Source organism: Diceros bicornis, chromosome 23 (genome assembly GCF_020826845.1).
Source record: "Diceros bicornis minor isolate mBicDic1 chromosome 23, mDicBic1.mat.cur, whole genome shotgun sequence".
Lineage (NCBI taxonomy): Eukaryota > Metazoa > Chordata > Mammalia > Perissodactyla > Rhinocerotidae > Diceros > Diceros bicornis.
Window position 1 is genome coordinate 2397453 of NC_080762.1, and position 13701 is coordinate 2411153.

General features: G+C 43.8%; 1 protein-coding gene across 2 annotated transcripts in view; it reads right to left on the minus strand.

Annotated features, from left to right (window-relative positions):
* PDE7B (phosphodiesterase 7B) overlaps positions 1-13701 on the minus strand; it is a 299260-nt gene that overhangs the window by 72585 nt on the left and 212974 nt on the right. For both annotated transcript variants that reach the window (XM_058566216.1, XM_058566217.1), the window contains one exon: positions 1513-1596. In XM_058566216.1, coding sequence (XP_058422199.1) covers positions 1513-1596 — 84 coding nt within the window. The remainder of the gene's footprint in view (positions 1-1512; positions 1597-13701) is intronic.

Here is a 13701-nt window from a genome sequence, read left to right on the forward strand (position 1 = left end):
CACTTGGAACCTAGGAATCATGGCGAAATATCTCCTATTTTCCTACTTTGTTCATGCCTTATATTGGAAACCATGATATGATGTCTCATCTACTATTGAAAAGAGGCTTTTTGGTTATTTTCTCTCTGTGATGCTCAGCATGTGATGCCGTTGGACTCCCCCAGCCTTCTTCCCCGCCTGGGGGCCCTCTGCTCTGCACCCCCATTTCACCCCGCCTATTGCTCACGACCCTCTGCCTTAGGAGACGGTGAACTACCTGAACCCTTGCTCATCCCCATCCTGTCTGGTGGAACCGTGCGTCTGGGACTGGAAATCCACACAGTCTAGAGACTGTCAGAGGGCTAACTTCCAGGCATAGCTGGAACAGCCCATCCAGGGGCATCAGGAGAGCTCCCCACAGGCTGTATTCAATATGGCATTGGTCTAGCAACTCAATTCTCTCCTCTAAAAGGTGTTTTTGGTGGGCTGAGTGGGGAAGGTTGTCTCTAGTATGGAAAGAGTTACTCCGAGTCTCTGCGTCCCTGAAATAGCTGAGAAAACAGACATTGCACATTGATATGGGAGGTTAACAAGCCAGGAGAAATACAAACACGTCCATCCCCTATGGGCCTTTTGAGGATCTAAGGATCAGAAATAGCAAGTTCTAATTTCTCCTAGTAATTTCCAGGCGAAGAGGTAAATCAAATTACCTCTTTAGCTGATCTGGTTTATGCTGAGGGAAAGTAATACTCTGTGGGTGCAGCCCAGCTCTTTGAAATTTATAGGGATGTGAGAACCAGATGCTGAAACCCTTGGAGCAAATTGTGAGATTTATCCACTTTCTCCCCTCCCCCAAGTCCAAAGCGAAGGGTGATCATGGTCGTTAGAGGACATGAAATCTGGTGGGGTGACTGGTCACTGGTTTGGGAAACTTGAGATTAAGAGAATTGTGAACCAGAGATTGAGCAAAACTCCAAATGAGTAGTGTATGAAGGAGAAAGGCAGAAAGAGTGAACTTCCGAGGGGGTCGTAATGGAGGAAGCAGCAAGTGCAGACTAAAGGGACCCTGCCACGGCGACGAGTTTTACCAGGAATGCAAGAACGGACCTCAGGGACTCAGATTAGACAAAGAAGGGAGACTTAGAAATAGATATTACCAAGGGCAGCTGCAGATTAAGTTTCCCCATGGGGTTTTAAAAATAAAATAGAATCTCATGTAGTCAAGTCCTGGCTGAAGGTGGAGAGAATATACTGGATAAGAAAGGAATAGCTTCCTTGTGCAGGGCTTCATAGTCCTTAAGATGGACATTTTTAAAGCTGACATAATCTCCTTGGACCCTCACTAAAGCTCGAAGAGGTAGGGCAGGGCCAGAAGTACTTCACGAGCGAGGAATTCTGCAGACACAGGGTTAAGTCCTCGTGGGAGGGACAGATGGAGGAAGGAAGGCAGACCCAGGGTTCCGAAGCTCAGAGGGAAGCAAGAGCTTTTTTAAGCAAACATTTGCTCCTCTCCAGGTACACTTGAGTACTCACTGTTGAGGAGGCGGAAGTCAATGAACGGGTAGGAGCCGCGGCGTTCGGCAGGAACCCCCGTCTGACCCCTCAGTCGCACATCTCCTGGAAAGCAGAAAAGCCAAACACATATTTGAAAACATCACCAGGTGTATTCACTTTTCCTCTGCAAACTGTCTTGTCTGCTTACCTCACAGGCACCAACACCAAACGTCAGGAGAAAAATGGTTTCCATTTACCTTGCTTAAGAGGGCGCTATGTGGGAAGGACAGTCAATAAAAGGCGAGTGGAATGAACTTGGCAATACTCGAACAAACGAAGCAGCGCTCTCTTTTACATTTGCCTGGAAGATGGGTCTGATAATTTCACTAATTTACAAAGTTTCCATAGTCTTTTATACTTCCTAGGGCCACCAAGATGAAGCATCTTAATCTGGAAGGACAAATGGTGTCCTGGGATTATAGCTTGCATTCTTATTGGAAGTTTTAATTACCCATGGCGTCATTTCTCTTGGTTCCAGCACAATCATTTTCTGACTGTCATCTACCTTCCTTGCTCCCCAAGTGGTGTCCTTGGTCTGCTCTAGAATATGCTCAGATGAAGGCCAGCAGAGTTCCAGGCACTTCAGACACACTGCTGCCCTTGTACACGTAGTAGTGTGCAGAGTTTCTAGTACCTGTTTGATGGTTTCCTTTAATGTCTGCGTTTACTTTCCTTTTTGGTATCCTGCCTATCTGATCAAGGGGGGTGATGAAGCAGAGTGGAAAGAGCATGGACTTTGGAATGAGGCAGACCTTGGGTAAACCTCAGGTGCCTGACTTCAAGGTGTCATTGGTTGGAGAATCAAAAATAACACTCACTGCCTGGCAATCAATGCTGGTTTTACTTCTTTCTTCCTCCTGCAAAGCAGGGATCATGCGTATTATACGCTTTGCATTTCTCCCTAGCGCTTTGTGTGCTGTCTGGTACTTAGCAGACTCTAAGCGAATCTCCTCTGCTGACAAGAATAGATATAAAGACCAGATTCGCCGGTTAGTACATATTATATGGAATCTGAGAAGAAGTAAAAATACATGAGAGCTAATATATTTCTGGAAGAACCGAATCAGGGAATGTTTCAGTTCCAGGAATAATGGGTCCACTTCCATAAACCGCTCTTTCCCAGCCCTGAGGTGACCTCAGCCTATGAGCGGAGAGAGGAAAGGTCTTCTCTGCTCCCTTCCTCCCTTCCAGAGTCAGCCAGGACCTGGTGAGAGCTGCATCAGCCGTAACCCAAGTGACTGACAGTGCAGATGGGGCTGAGGGCAGGCCGCCCCGAGATGCACCACTCTGGTATGTGGATTATTTTGAGCTGAAGACAATAAAGTCTCAGGACAAGCATTTGACCTTTTCCCAAACTGCCTAAAAGAATTGAAGATAGAAGGCCTGTTCCAGGAATGAGCTAATACCATAAGATAGCTACAGTATAATGTAAAATAGGTGTGATAAGAAGGGCACCAACAAGCCCATTTTTGGCCCAGCAAAACTTGTTTAACAAACATTTGCATTTCCATCTACATGTAAATTGTCTTCCTCCCCTCTGAAATCCCAAACCACTGCCCCCAATATCCTCCTTGTCTTTAGCTGAAGATATTTAAGGGGGCAGCTTTGGCCAAATGGCCAAGTTGCTCAGTATTCCTGGATTTCTCTCATGTATACATGTTATTAAACTTGCTTGATTTTTCTCCTGTTATTCTGTCTCATGTCAATTTAATTTGTAGCCCAGCCAGAAGGACCTAGAGTGGGTAAAGGAATTGTCTCCCTCCCCTACAATGTCTAAAGTATCCTTCTCAGATGGGCCTTGTGTGGATTTGGGTTTATAAACTGTAGGCTGTGAGCCCTTGGGCTTGGATCTTCTTGAATTTTATATCAGTGCCTTATTTAATGCTTTGTAGAATCTGATACTGTAGTGCCATGCTGATATTAAAGAATCTTGCAATTTATGGAACAAAGTGAAGTAGGAGGAGAAGGGACAAGATGGAAAACTACATTTAAAAATGTGAATATAATCTGGTGCCATCCCCATGGCATAGCAATTAAGTGCTCGTGCTCTGCTGCTGGCAGCCCGGGTTCGGATCCCAGGCGCGCACAGACATACCACTTGTCAGGCCTGCTGTGGTGGGGTCCCATATAAAGTGGAGGAAGATAGGCACAGATGTTAGCCCAGGGACAGTCTTCCTCAGCAAAAAGAGGAGGATTGGCACGGATGTTAGCTCAGGGCTGATCTTCCTCACACACACACACACACAAAAGTGAATACAATCTGACATCGAAGAAGGGAGTGCTGTTAGCATTTGCTCAGCTCACAGGGGTGGATGGTCGATGGTTAGAGGAAAGCCACCGGGAAGAGTGAAGGCATTTCCTCAGCCGTCCTCTTGAACACCATCTGTTTATACCTCTCTAGGGAGTTGACAAAGCATTTTCACAAACATCACAGCATATTTATTTTCTGTGTTTATCTCATTGGCTCCTCACAACAGCCTTCTGAGGAGAGTCACTATTATTGTCCCTACTTTATACGTGAGAAAATAGAGGCTCAGAGAAGACGTGAAGGACTGTGCTTCACTCTCGGGCCCCAGCCCTGGGCTCAGGCCCCCTACAGGTGCTCAGTGGATATCAATTGACTTTAATTGACTCCTGAGTTTATAGTGCTTTAAGCTTATAATTAGCAGGGATAGTCCTTAAATAGAGGTTTAAGATTAAACCTCAGTACCATTGGTTTCCAACCTTATGGAGTGTGCACACCTGGTTTTTAAAATGAAAAAAAAAAAAAACCCCATAAACCCCGCACATGATAGCAGTTGTGCTTTTAGCAGCCATGGAGAAAATACAGCATGTTAAAATGATATAACAAGTTTAGCTTTGCCTTTGAATGAGCTTATATTTGATGAATGACAGCGAGCTAGACACGCACTTGAAGAGCGGCGCATGGATGGGACTGTGCGCATTCGCTCTACAAAGCCTGCTGGCCTCCTGTACCTCCCTCTGGGCTTCTCCTGGGGGTTTCAGGCTCACCCATGTGAAGTCGCTTCTTCACAGGTATTCTTCTCAGTACCACCAAAGAGTCCCCCTAACTTTGTAGTTCTGAGGGTACTATTTTCCCAGAAAACTTCTGTGTAACACCAATGTGGGTTTTAAAGCCTCTGCCAGAATTTATTCTGTTTGTCCATCTGAGAGTCCAAGGCAGAGGAGGACCATGGTCACGTGAGACTTTAGGTTTAGAGAAACTGCTGGGAGACAGCAACGTAGCAGAATGGGTCCAGGGAGAGCCATCTGCCAGGCATCGGGGCCCTCCTGCCACGGAGAGGATCAGCATTTTGCCAGCTTGGGTGATCTTGGGCAAATCAATAACCACTTTGAGGTCCAGTTTTCTAATATTTAAATAAATTAGCATAATTATAGCAGTTTTGCCTACCTCACAGAGTTGTTGTGAGGAAATTATAAGGCACATGAAAATAACATGATGGTTAACATTTATTAAGTACTTACACTGTGCTGAGCATTTTATATTTGTTATCTCATATGGTCTACCCAACCACACAATGAAGTAGGTGTTATTATTATTATTATTATTTTTTTTGTGAGGAAGATCAGCCCTGAGCTAACATCTGATGCCAATGCTCCTCTTTTTTCTGAGGAAGACTGGCCCTGAGCTAACATCTGTGCCCATCTTCCTCTACTTTAGGTGGGATACCACCACAGCATGGCTCGACAAGCAATGCGTTGGTGCGTGCCCGGGATCCGAACCGGCGAACCCTGGGCTGCCGCAGAGGAGCGCGTGCACTTAACAGCTTGCACCACCGGGCCGGCCCCAGTAGGTGTTATTATTATCAGACTGTTTTACAGATGAGGAAACTGAGGCCAATGGAACTTTGATAATTTGTCCGAGCCCATAGGGCTAGTAAGTGTGGAGTTTGTGCTCAGACTCAGAACTGGCTCCAAACCCCATGTTCTTAACCACTCTCCTATATTATCAGGATAAAAAATTGTACATACAGATAAACATTAATTTTTTATTGCCCAATGTATGCTTTCATTGCTATTTGCCAATAAGCCAAATACATATTCATCATGATTCCTGGAAACTGAATACCAGGGGACCCACCCCCTTGACAAATTCAAGATTCAATCAGATGGATGCTGTTTATTTGAATAGCCGTCCAGTGGAAACAGGCTGAATGAGTAAGACAACCAAACCCCATTCTGGATCAACAAGGCATCTATTATTTTCAAGTAAGAAATGGAAAGCAATTATTAAAAATATTATTCAGCAGAACTGAAATTACCTGGCAACTAATTTCCTCAAGCTCTTAATTAAGTAGAATTTTTATGATGCAGCCCCACTTTTGGGAAAAAGAGACAACAATGAAGCAAGTTGATAGCAAAGATACCTAAACAAACAAACAAACCAAAACCAATCAACAGCAACAACAACCAACGACAAAGCCCCCACCCGGAAGTTTCCTTTTGATATTTATTCTGTCTATAACTACAGGGACAGTATTGGAAGCGATTACTCGTAAACCTGATGATGGCCTTTAGGTGTAGGAAACAGTTGTTTTTAAAAAGGATTAAATCATGTTAAAAATACTAGTAAGACATGAGGCAGGACAATTGTAAGTGGGCTAACAATGCATTTTGGAAATTTTTCAACATGAGAAGTTAAATACAAACAAACCAAATATTCCATATCTTGAGCATTGTATTTAATTGAGACTCCAATGGGGTAAAATGAATGTTTTAAGTATGTATTTCTAACATAGAAAGTTCTCTCTCCTTCTCCCTGCTTTCAGGAGCCCCTTCTGACGCTACATTGCCTCAGTGTGCTGATGGGAGGAGAGAAATAATTCAGTAACAACAGTCCCCAGAGGAGCAGAGGCCACTGGGCTGATGTCCGAAGAACAGAACACGTGGCGTCCTGCTGAACTGCTTTTACTGGCCCCTGGTCTCAGGCAATCATCTATTTACCTAAAGCCTTATATCCAAGCTAAACAATGATTTTGACTATTCATTAGGTCCTTGTTTGACTTAAGCAATTGTTCTTCTGGCACATGAAAGGTGCTGTGGGGGCAGGGTTGGGAGCAGAGGTAGGAAGCGTTGACGGTTCTGAGTCGTGTCCTCAGCCCGTTCTTATTGTGTTCCCGAAGGAAACAACAGCAGGGGATTCTTATTTTGAAAGGGCTGCTTCTCTTTTGCCCCTCCAATCTGAAAACATAACATGTTGTCCTCTGGTATTTGAGGCTGCAAACACCGGCAGGGAGCTGAGCTGAGTGGCTCCAGGAGCCAAGGGCCGGAGACAGCCACTCACCCTCTCAGGGGACCTGGTTCCGGGATGGACCCCTTGCCCACTTGGCCTCTCAGGCCCTCTCTGTTTAATAAAAGCCTGCGCTAGGGAGCAGACGCTACGCGGCCTCTTATGTAACTGGCAAAGAGGATGGAGACTCTGACAGCGATGACAACTTACAGTGGCTGAACACAGGCCACACAACGAGAACCAGACTCTGGCCCCAGTCGTGGAGTCAAGGTCATTTCAGGGTGGGGAGAAGGGGTAGGAAAGAGACAGAGCCATAGCTACTGTGCCCCCGTTGCATCTGAGACGAATGAAGATAATGATAAGGGCCGCAGGGAGCACAGCAGAGAGATTCAAGGCAGGGCGTCACTATGCACGAGGATGAGACGCTGGTCCTGTCAGAAAGATGCAATCGTGGAATAGCCCAAACATGGTGGGAGGGACGAAGCTCTGTGAAAGGTACTCCTTTGAGCTTCCTTAGACATTACTAATTCATGTTACTGCTGCAAACTTGCAAAATGAAGGCAGAGAGAGCCCAGATCCCCGTTAGGAACTTTCTCCATGCTGCACTGCCTTAGCGGGAGGCTTTGAATATTTCAGATGACTACTCTCAATTAGCAAAGTGAATTATTTCTCCTAAGATGTTTATCTCCCAAAGAAGGAGGAGGAAGGTTGTGCAATTTAATCACTCCACAGATTTATGGGATGGGACAGGCAGCCAACTTAGATAACTCAGGCAGAGGTGATTGTCCTGAGGGCTGTGAGCTTGTAGGAGCTCCAAGATGGCTGAGTCAACCACATTCCCATATGGAGGTTCGGTCTTCCGCTTCACTGTCCTGCGGGAGGCTGGGCCTGTCTGCTCACTAGGGACTGTGTGTTGGACTGGCTGAGTAGGAGGCTTCCTGTCCACTGATCTGTTGCACTGATTGTGTATTCTCGAGCTGTCGCTGGGTGAGCTTTTCGTGTAGGAAAGAGACAAACCAGGAGTTAGTTGCCCAGAAACCACATTTTTGGCAAAAGGAACAAAATAAAGTTTTCCTTTTAAGTGAAAAAAAGTTCTTTCTTTCTTCTCTTTTTAAAAACTTTGATCTTTATATCAAAATCAGAGAAAAGGGAAATTTCACCAAGTTGGAGTCCCCAAACAATACTGGTGTACTACCTTGAAAATGTAGCTTAGAATTATCAATACTTTGTGACAAATGTGCATTTTGGGACTTGAATGCTGCAAAAGTGAATATATAAATAGCAGTTTGTTTATTTTCTAAAGCCGGTTAGGTAGGTTTTAGCTTAGCCTAGACATTCTCCAGCTTGATGGTTTTACAGGGGGAAAAACAGAAAAAGAATTTCAATCACCAGGAACACAGGAGTCTAATAAAAAAAGATATTGAACAAGAAGCAGCAGGAATGCCTGAAGAGAATTCCAAGAAGCTGTAAAGGAACTTACAAGAACACAAAGAACATGTCTTCTCACAAATATTGAGAACAAGGGGAATAATCCGACGAGTCATCGTAGGGAATATGTGACCTGGCTTTGCCTTAACTAATGAAAACACCAGTGAAGGCTGGCACATTATTCACTTATTTCTGAGATAATGCTTTGTATCTCCAGAATCTCAAAGCAAAGTTTGTTGTTTTTTAATAAATAACACACACACACACACAAATGCCTGACACATCGTAGGCACTCAAACAACAGTAGATATTATTCTTATTTTGTCACTGCTCTTCTGCGATTTCTACTCCCTGCTCCCTCCCCCATGGTAGTCCGTGTTATTGAGGAGGATTTCTAAGTCAGGAACTGTTTCAAGGACTGTCCACGGAGGAGCTGGTTTAGCCCTCATAATAGTCCGCCTTAGGTAGGTGTGCATATCGTCCCCACTGTGCTGAGGAACACACAGAGCTTGTCAGTGCCTGAATTGAGATCAGAAGCCAGGCGGCCTTGGGAACCCTTGCTCTCGGAACCACGGCTGCTCAGGCCAATATCTCTGCTCTCCCCAGCAGCGTCCAGCACGGTCCCCCATGATGTTATTCGTGGTTTCCTTTGATCTTCCCAGGCTGTTTCTCCTCTCTCTGCCGGGCAGGCCAGGGCCATAAAAGTGAGCGCCAGAACCATGTCCTGAGGAAAGACTAACGTTTATCCCGGGGCTTCTTCACAGCAGCCTCGTGAGTCCAGAACGACAGGGTGCTGTGGCCATGACGTGGGAACCCATGAGTCCTCAGTGGTGCAGGTTAGACCACGGGGAGTCTAGACCCCACTGCAGATCCAGGTATCTTGCAGGTCAGTAGAACTTTTGAGTAAGTGGGTCAGCAAAGGGGCCAATTCTAGGGCAGGCTCTAGACTAATTCACTTCATTTCAACAAATCTGCATGCAAAACATTACATCACGTGCTGGAAAGTAGGTGAGGAAGGGGGAGATACAAAGGCCCATAAGATGTCATCTTGGCACTCAGATAATTAATAATCTAGAAGAGAGACATAGGAATGAGCAAAGATGGTATAAGCTGGAAGGAATCTAACTTTTAATGATCTGGGATAATGGGTTTGGATCCCTCTCTCGTTGTAAGGCTGTATGATTTTATACGGATAACTAACTTAGAAATTTCTGGGTTTCAAATGGCTTCCTAGCAATCCTATAAAATGTTTCAGTTGGTAGAATTGAAAGAGACTTATTTAATTTTCAGTTGTTAAATTAAATACAATTTTAAAAGGCCTTTGCATTTTAGAACTATGGTTGAGGTGTGATTTTTGACTCTTAAAACAGGTCTCCAGTACGCACATTTCTTACAGGCAAGTGATTTAAATTAACAATGCTAGTTTCAGAAACCACTTGTTAGTAGAAAGAGATGTCCTATATATCTGATGAGGATGTTAGCTTTCTGAAAAAAAAATACATACGTATATATATATGTACACACACACAGCAGGAGAGCTGGGGGAGGAGAAGGAGAGAGGAAGAAGGCAGAGAGAGAGAAGGAAGAGCAGGAGGAGGAGAGAGGAGACTACAAAGAAGATGGACTGGGGAGAAATTGAATACTGGGGCTGAGGGAGAGGAAGTCGTGAAGGATAATTCCTAGATTTCTGTCTTGCATCACTGGATAGTTGGTCGTGCCAATCACAGAAAAAAGAAATTCTTGAAGAAGAGTTATTTCATGTCCTTCATTTGATAAATTATATTTTCTGTAAATGATATTTATGGTACATGATATTTTTGGCAGGCAACACAATGGTGAAGAACCTCGAGAACAGTCTTGACTTTATGGAGGTCACAGTCTCCTGGAGGGACAGCACAGAAGAATCACATGCATACATGTGAAGTTGCAACTTTGGACAGCGGAACAAAAGAGAGGCAGATTGTGTTAAGAAGGTTATGATGGAGTTCACCTGGCCAGGGAGGTTGTTGTGAGTTTCCCTGAGGAGGTGACGTTTGATCTGAGATCTAGTGAATGGACAGGAGTTACTTTAAGGTGAACATATGTCCCAATTTTCCCTGGAAAGTCTTGACTTACGCCTGTTGTCTTGCCTGGTGTAATTAGTAATAGTGCTCCTTTCACACTCCAAGTATTCTGGTTGGATCATACATTACATGATCACCCTGAGTGCAGCAATCCAGGCAGACGGGAGTGCGTGTCCAGTGGTCCTATGGCAGGAGGATGGCATATCTGAGGAACCATCACAAGGCCAAGTGGATCATGGCAAAGAGAATAAAGTGGGTGTGGTGGGGCATGGTGTAAAATGAGGCTGGAGAGGGTCAGGGCTTTGTAGGACAGGCTGAGGAGTTTGACTTTTTCCAAGAGAATTAGGAAGCCCTGGGATGAGTTAAGGGGAAGATGATGTTATCAGATTTGCATATTGAAAAAATAACTTTGAGTGCAGTATGGAGAATAGATTGGGAGGGCAAGAATGACTAGTTAGGAGATCATTGTAATAGTCCAGGTGAGAAAAGATGGTAGCTTGGAGTAGGGTGGTGGTACTGGTAGAGAGGTGAATAGATCTTGGAGGTATTTAGTAGGTAGAATTGACATGTGGTGAGGAATTGCATATGAAGGCTGAGGGAGAGAAGAGTATCAAGGATAATTCCTAGATTTCTTGCTTGTGTAATTGGATGGTCGGTTATGCTAATCAGATAAAGGGACTTCCAGAAGGAACGGATTTGCAGGGAGAAATTCATGTGCTCAGCTTTGGCCACATTGAGAGCATGACTGAGATTTCAAAGCAAAAATGTCAAGCAGGCTGTTGGACATATGGGTCTGACACCCAGAAGGAATGTCTGGGTTGGAGATATAAATTTATAAATCAAATAAAACTACGGGCATGCATGAAGTTGCCCAGGAAGTGACGTGAGAAGTGAATAGGGCCGAGCATCCCGCCTTGTGCAACTGTTAACATTTAACGTCTTGCTGGAGGAGGAGTCCGTGAGGGAGAAGGGGCAGCCATGGAGGCAGGAGGAAATCCCGAAGCTTGTGTGTCATGCAAGACCGTAATTCAAGAGGGAGAGGACGGTTTTTGGATAGATCTTGCTAAAAGGGTAAATGAAGTGATGCTCGAAAAAAGTCCACTGGGTGCAGTAGAGTGCCTGTAGTGAGAAACAGAAGCAGAATCCTTTGGACATCAAGTGGAGTCGGGAAATTAGGAAGGCTTTATGAAGGAGCAGATGTTTAGATGGATCTTAAATGATAAGTGAAATTCCGAAAAGTAGCACTTACGTAGTGTAGACATGCAGTTCATCCCACTATGACCATTGAAATGAAGGGAAGGGATTTTTAAGCACAAAAATCATGCTGATCTTAAGAAAAGTAGTAATCATTAAGAATGATATTAATAACAAAATATAATTTGGAAAATTGCACAGAGGATAAAACAGTCCAGGTCACAAAAATGCCTTAAATTTCTGCAAAATATAGTGATACCCTGTCTAATCACTTCCTGTATTTAAATATAGTTCAAAAAAAGGCTAATGAAAATCACTGCCAAGAAAAGTATTCGTTGGGAAGAAAAGTATGAGCACATTAGTGAGAATAAATATAATAAGATAAAATACTGACCAAGTCCCAATATCACTGAATAATTTCTTGTTTTTTTGAACTTTGAATAATTTGAGAGAAGCGTTTTAATGTATTGTTTTCATGTGCTTCTGAACTTCCTGAGTCTGGCCGGGAACAAGGACAAACCTGCCAAAATACTACAAGAAAAGATGTTGCTGATCGCCGGCAGGAAATACTGAAAGCCCCATGAGATAGCCTGTTCTTAAGAGACTTCCACACGAGTCTGCTGACCTCAGAAGGACCGTGGGGACAGCACACTCCCTGCTGAGGCCTACTCGGGGCCAGCAACTATTGGGAGCCCCTCATTCCAGGCGTCTGTGCCAACATGGCACTTGGGATTCTTTTAAGCTCCAAGTGTTGTTCTTTTTTTGTTTTTCAGAAGGGAAACAGATGGCAAAAACTGGGCTCAGTAGGGACATGGCTGAATCGATCATACTATATCCACGTTATAGGATATTATTTTACTATTAAAATCAGTAACGTATACTTCTACAGTAATAGCTAACATTTATTGAGCATTTAGCAATGTTGGGTAATATTTGAAGTACTTTTCATGAATTAACTCATTTAATTCTGTCAATAACTCCCTTAGATAAGTATTGCCTCAGCATGACCCCTGAGAAACAGAAGTGTTCAATTACTTTTCCACGACGACGTGCCAGTGAGCGTCCAGACAGATTTGAAACCAGGGTGACTGGCTCCACAGCCTGTGCCCTTAATTAATGTGGTACCACCCCTGTCCAAATATGTCTTGATCTGAAGTGAGAGCCATGGCATATTGTTAAGGAGGGTGGGTATATAGATGATATTTAAAAAGTGTATCACAAAGTAAAGAATTCAATAGCACAAGAAGCTATTTACTACCTCTATGACCTTGGTAAGTCTTACCCATTCAAGGCTTCGTGCAGTCTTAATACCTGCCCTGTATACCTCACAGAAGGTAGGAATTAAATGAAATCATGTGGAAAAAAGTGCTTTGTCCATCACTTTGTAATCAAGTTTTATAATTAAGAATATTCTTGTTGATATTGCAATATAAATATTAAACATATATCATATATATTATATAAATTCCTTATTCTATTATTACACTTTATATACTGTATAAATAACATTATTGATATTGCTACATAAATTTAGGTCAGTGTTAAAGTATATTCAAAGTGAGGAACATTATTCTTTGGTATATAATTAAATGTGTGAATTAAGGGTGCTGTAGTCAAAAAAGATTGGGAAACATAGAGGTTTAACAAAATTAAACTTAAAAAATTGCAGTATTTGGGCTAAATTGTGTCTCCTCCCCCAAATGCATATGTGGAAGCCCTAACCCCCCGCACCTCAGAATGTGACTGGCTTTGGAGATAGGGCCTTTCAAAAGGTGATTAAGTTAACACGAGTTTGTCAGCGTGGGCTCAAATCCAATTTGACGAGCCCAGAGGAAAGACCACGCGAGGACAGTGAGAAGGTAGACATCTGCAAGCCAAGGAGAGACGTCTCAGAGGAAACCAAACCTGTGACACCTCGATCTTGGACTTCTAACCTCCAGAACTGTGGGAAGACAAATTTCTGTGAAGATACCCAGCCTGTAGTATTTTGTTATGACAGGCAGAGAAGCTGCTTCTATTGGCAAAGAAGACTCATCAGAATTTAGGGGTTCAGGGACCCCAGCTTCATCAGGGGCTTCCCATATGTCCCCATTCCAATGATCAAGATCCCATTCCTTCCCAATCAATGCCCTCACTTCAACAGAGGACACCCTGCAACGTTGGGAATACAACTTGCGTTGTAATTCAGCCCCTAGCAAGATGAGATTCTGGGCTTGGTTTTCGCGAACGCCA